At 32.6% G+C, this 4769-nt stretch overlaps 1 protein-coding gene across 1 annotated transcript; it reads right to left on the minus strand.

Annotated features, from left to right (window-relative positions):
* Positions 1 to 2017: 2017 nt before the first annotated feature.
* LOC107861248 (calcium-binding protein KRP1) lies at positions 2018 to 2802 on the minus strand. The gene has a single exon (XM_016706598.2). The coding sequence runs from the start codon at positions 2541 to 2543 to the stop codon at positions 2199 to 2201; it is 345 nt and encodes a 114-aa protein (XP_016562084.1). The 5' UTR covers positions 2544 to 2802; the 3' UTR covers positions 2018 to 2198.
* Between the last annotated feature and the right edge of the window lie 1967 nt (positions 2803 to 4769).

A 4769-nucleotide genomic window follows, 5' to 3' on the forward strand; every position in this document is an offset into this window, starting at 1 on the left:
GAAGCCATCAGTGTCCAAATGACCATCAATCATATAATTGAGTATAACCTGCTCATAAAAAAATAGAAGCCTCAGAAAGACAGGACCACCATTTCCCTCAAATGGGAGCCTCTCCCATCGATGTTTTAAACTTAACAGTGATGGCTCTTGTAGAGGAAAGAGTGGCAACGCAGATTTAGGAGGAGTGATTAGAGACCATGAGGGGAAGTGGGTCATCGGGTTCTATGAAGGGATTGCTAAAGCTACCCCTATTCAAGCAGAAATCATGGCTCTCAGACGTGGACTCCTGATTGCAATCAACAACAACATTAAGCCTATTATTATCAATGTTGATTCACTAACTATGATACACATGTTACAAGTTGAAGACTCACATTATCATAATTTGCTACATGAGTGCAGGTCATTGATATAGGCAATCCAAACGTCTCTACCATCCCATATCTTTAGGGAACAAAATCAAGTTGCTGATGGACTAACAAAAATGGGACAATCAATCATGGAGCAAATGTGCCTTTTATTTTGTCAAGCCCCCCATCCCACCTATCCCATGTAGTCCAATGGGATTCGGAAGGAACTACATATCTAAGAGCAATTAATATTGACTCTAGTCGCCTAGTATGCCGTGATGTGGCTACTAATTCAGACAACTTTTGCAACTATGCTTAATTAATTAATATCGTCATTTTATCACCAAAAAAAAAAAAAAAACTAATGATCACTCTCAACATATGTTGGTACCTTGGATTCTTTTTTTACGCTATCATTTGAAACTACATTAACATACATATTAAATTTTTCACACTGTAAACTCTTTTAACAAAGTACATCAATAAAATTTACTACTAATACCATTAAAATAATTGAAGTTTCCATTACAATTGTATTGTACTCCCTCCGTCTTAAAATAATTGACATATTTTTTTTAAAAAAAGTCAAACGATATAAATTTTGATTAATATTTTAAGATGTATTTATTAATTATACTGAAAAAAGAAAAGTTGCAACTTATAGTACTTTTCATATAATTTTTGAATATTTAAATTTTAATTTTAAAATATTAAATTAATCTAATCTAATTTAATTTTAAAAATTAATCGTGACTTTCAAAAACCGAAACATTGCCTACTACAAGAGGAGTTATGTTATCATATTTGGAGTCATTTTTCACAGTAAATATCTTAAGAGGGTTCACACTTCACATCAACAATTGATTGTTCTGTTTTCAGTAGAGTACTTATATCGATCACGAAGAGTCAGAGTCACAAGTGCCACCTTTTTGTAATTATTGAAGAAAATTGTTTAGTTGCCATCCAACTGGGCCCATTAATTACTGAGCCTTTGGACATGAAGAACCATTTTTTTAGCAAATAGTTGACGTAACGCAAATCCTAACACATCCCACATTATATTGATACACTTCAATTTTTCAATAGTATATTTTGTAAGAAGTTGTCACATGTATTTTCATAAACTACTTCATTGTATATTTAATGACAAACAACTATTTGGATTCATCTAACAAAAAAGTTCAGATTTTTATGAGGAAATTAGAGAATTTGAAATAACATGTGATCACTGATGGTGGAGGCAGCTTACTAGGTTCTCAATAATTTATTTATACATATTAAATAAATTATTTTAACATAAATACATAATTTTAACTAACATTACTGGTTATACTGAACCAGAAACTAAAACACTATAGCTCCACCCGTAGTTGATGGTAGAGGTAATTTTGGTATTTTATACTCCCTCCATCCCAATTTATGCGGTTTAATTTAACTTTACACAAAGTTTGAAATAAGAGAAGACTTTGTTATGTACGTTTACTAAATTACCCTTATTTATGATGTCACTTTAATATTTTTTTTTTAATTATCTTTTCTTGTTGAGTGAGATCCAATAAGGATAAAAACGGATATATTATCATTAAATAATTATCAAATAAGTAAATGTAAACGCCACATATTGAAAACTAAGTTAAACATCGGGATATAAAATGGGTAGACGAGAGTAACAACCAAAAATTCATTGAATTCTGAAGAAAAGACATTAACGATGACAAAAAACAAAAGAACCATAGCAATCAACTCCAGTAATAAACTAGAGACAGACACGTAGGGGAAAAAATAACATTATAGTAGTACAATAGGGCCTAGCTAGCATAGCCTAACAATAATACTCCTAGTCCAAAATTAAAACACATTTTCAACACTCCGAGCCAACCACATTCTTGATTTGTCCATCAAATCAGGGCTCAACCTTACCATCAGCACACAAAATTCCTTCTCATTCAAGCAACCATCTCCATCCATATCCCCTTCCCTCAACATGCACATTAGTTCATCATCACTCATTCCTTCCAACCCTAACAATGCTGAATTCCTCTTCAAGCTATCGAACGTGATCACCTCCCTCTCCTCATCCATCAGCACTCGAAAACCATTCTGTAGCTCCTTCAGGAACCCTTCTGAACCGAGTTTCTCCACCATCGATGGGAAGAAATCCTCGAACACAATGTCACGTCCCAATCCAGCCATTTTGTTAATTAATAATACAAATAGATTGATATTTTGTTAGTGTATAGGAGGATGAATTGATGAAGAATAGAGGACTCAACATGGTTTATATATATATATATAAATATATATACATAAGAAGAGGGAATTTTTTTAAAAAAAAATAATGAGGAAATTTTGGAGGAAAGAGTGGGAAAGAGAAGCAGACGAAGGAAGGAACAGAAAGAGGATAAAAATAGTTGATGGATAATAGGAGTTATATCATGGGACTAGTTTCGTGGAAGTTGCATGGGAAGGTACCCAATTAATTGTCTATTCATATCATATAGCATTATATATATGATGAGCCACCACCTTTTAGATTTTGCAAGGGCAATTTCCTATGACTGTCACAACAGACAAAATTATGTACTCATGTAACGTTAATCTTACTATACTCCATTTGGTATGGTCACGCTCATCATTCTTCAGATGAAGTTCTTTTTAAATTTGCTTCTTTGGATGATATAGAGTGATTCCCACAATCATTATTCAAATGTTCCACCACAAATTTTTATTGGACAGAATTATATTGTTGAAATATTTTAAAATTATTTATCTTAGTTTTGGGGGGAATCAGTATTTTGTTGTAAACAACCAGTATTCAGTGCACAATTATGGCCAGCGGACTAATTCAGATTCAGGAGAAATGGGAAAATAGCTACTGTTTAAACTGCTAATTTAACCACTATTTTAAAAGTATTCAACTTTTTTAATGCACAAATAAAATTTGGACAAAAATATTCTTAGCTAAAACACGAAAAAACCTTTAGGAATTTTCTAAGGCAATTCAAAACTCCATGAAAAAATTTGAATTAAAAACACCATGAAAGTCGGGGTAAAATTCCAGACTTTGAACATTTCAAACTTCAGTAAAATTCTCTAAAAGCTTTTCGTATTTTAGCTATAAGTATTTTAGTACAACTTTATTTACACATTAAAAAGTCTTTTATTTTTTCTTAACCGCGGCTAGTCTGTGTAGACTGGTCCATAAATTGGCTAGCTCACCCAACCTTTATTTCAAAAAAAGTGATGACCTCTGGTAAAATTAAAGAGATGACATTCATTTCACTACATTTTTCTATTAGTCTTTTTCTCGCCTAACGTAGATTGACGGTTAATATTGGATTAATCAATTCGTATTATGTTGTTACTCCAAATATAAATTTAGAACTTCTCTTTAATTATCATCAAGTTAGCTAATCATGTTTACAAATCTTGTGCTAATATTTGAGACTGCTTATGATTGAATAAAAGATATACAAAGAACTCTGTATTTATAAGTCGTCTTCTTCCGTTTTTCTTATTTTCTTTCAAGAAAGTTTAGTGCCTGTACAAATCAAAAGGCAGAGTACTTAAAGACCCCTTTAAATTATCAACTTAATCATCTTCTTGAACTAGGATAATAGTCTTTATTCCCCCCCCCCCCCTCCCTCCCTCTTCCCCCTCTTATACGTTGATGTTCAGTGTGTTTTTAAGCAGAGTTCGAGTCGAAAAGGCCGACTTTTGGAGCAAAAATGACAAAAGGAACAATGAATACTGGAAGAAATCAAATGGAACAAAACGCCTTGGCCTAACAATTTAGAAGTCGTTGGTGGGCCAGTGACTTGTAAGTCGCTAGACCTACAGGCCACAACGACTTACAAGTCGTTGCCCTACCAACGACTTCCTTTCATTTTTTAGTTATTCCCAGCCTTTCTCTATGTAAGTTTTTCTTTGTGTTCAAGTCAAGTTATTTATATTATTTGAGTTCCTGTCAGATCCTTCAACTGTTTGTTGTTGGTCTATATTGCTTGAAGAACCAACATTCAAATTCGGTAAATATGAAGTATCACAAAGATCAAATTCACTGTCGGTAAGTTCTTGAACAATAAGTAAACGTTCAATTGACACATACATATCAAATACTAGTTAAATTAATGAATGTTCTTTGTAAACCGAAAGCTGATTTTTCAATAAATTTAGGCTCTCTGTTAACTGTTAATCGCCGCATAGTCATATAGTACAATAGTTTATATGTTTCAATTGTGTATTTTTTACTAATTTTATCCAAAAATAAAAAGAAAATATAAAAATATAATAATAGTTTAAAGAGTAAGGAAAAAATCACAGAGCAGGCGTGCGTATCTAACTCTCATATTGATGAGGTCATGCGGAAGTAAATACTTGGAGTATGCGCATGTCCGAGCCGAAAAAAGTGGTTTTTAA

Source organism: Capsicum annuum, chromosome 2 (assembly GCF_002878395.1).
Source record: "Capsicum annuum cultivar UCD-10X-F1 chromosome 2, UCD10Xv1.1, whole genome shotgun sequence".
NCBI lineage: Eukaryota > Viridiplantae > Streptophyta > Magnoliopsida > Solanales > Solanaceae > Capsicum > Capsicum annuum.

What these genes read in the sequence shown, in the direction of transcription:
- LOC107861248 (XM_016706598.2), bottom strand. Translation starts at nt 2,543, where the DNA reads ATGGCTGGATTGGGACGTGACATTGTGTTCGAGGATTTCTTCCCATCG.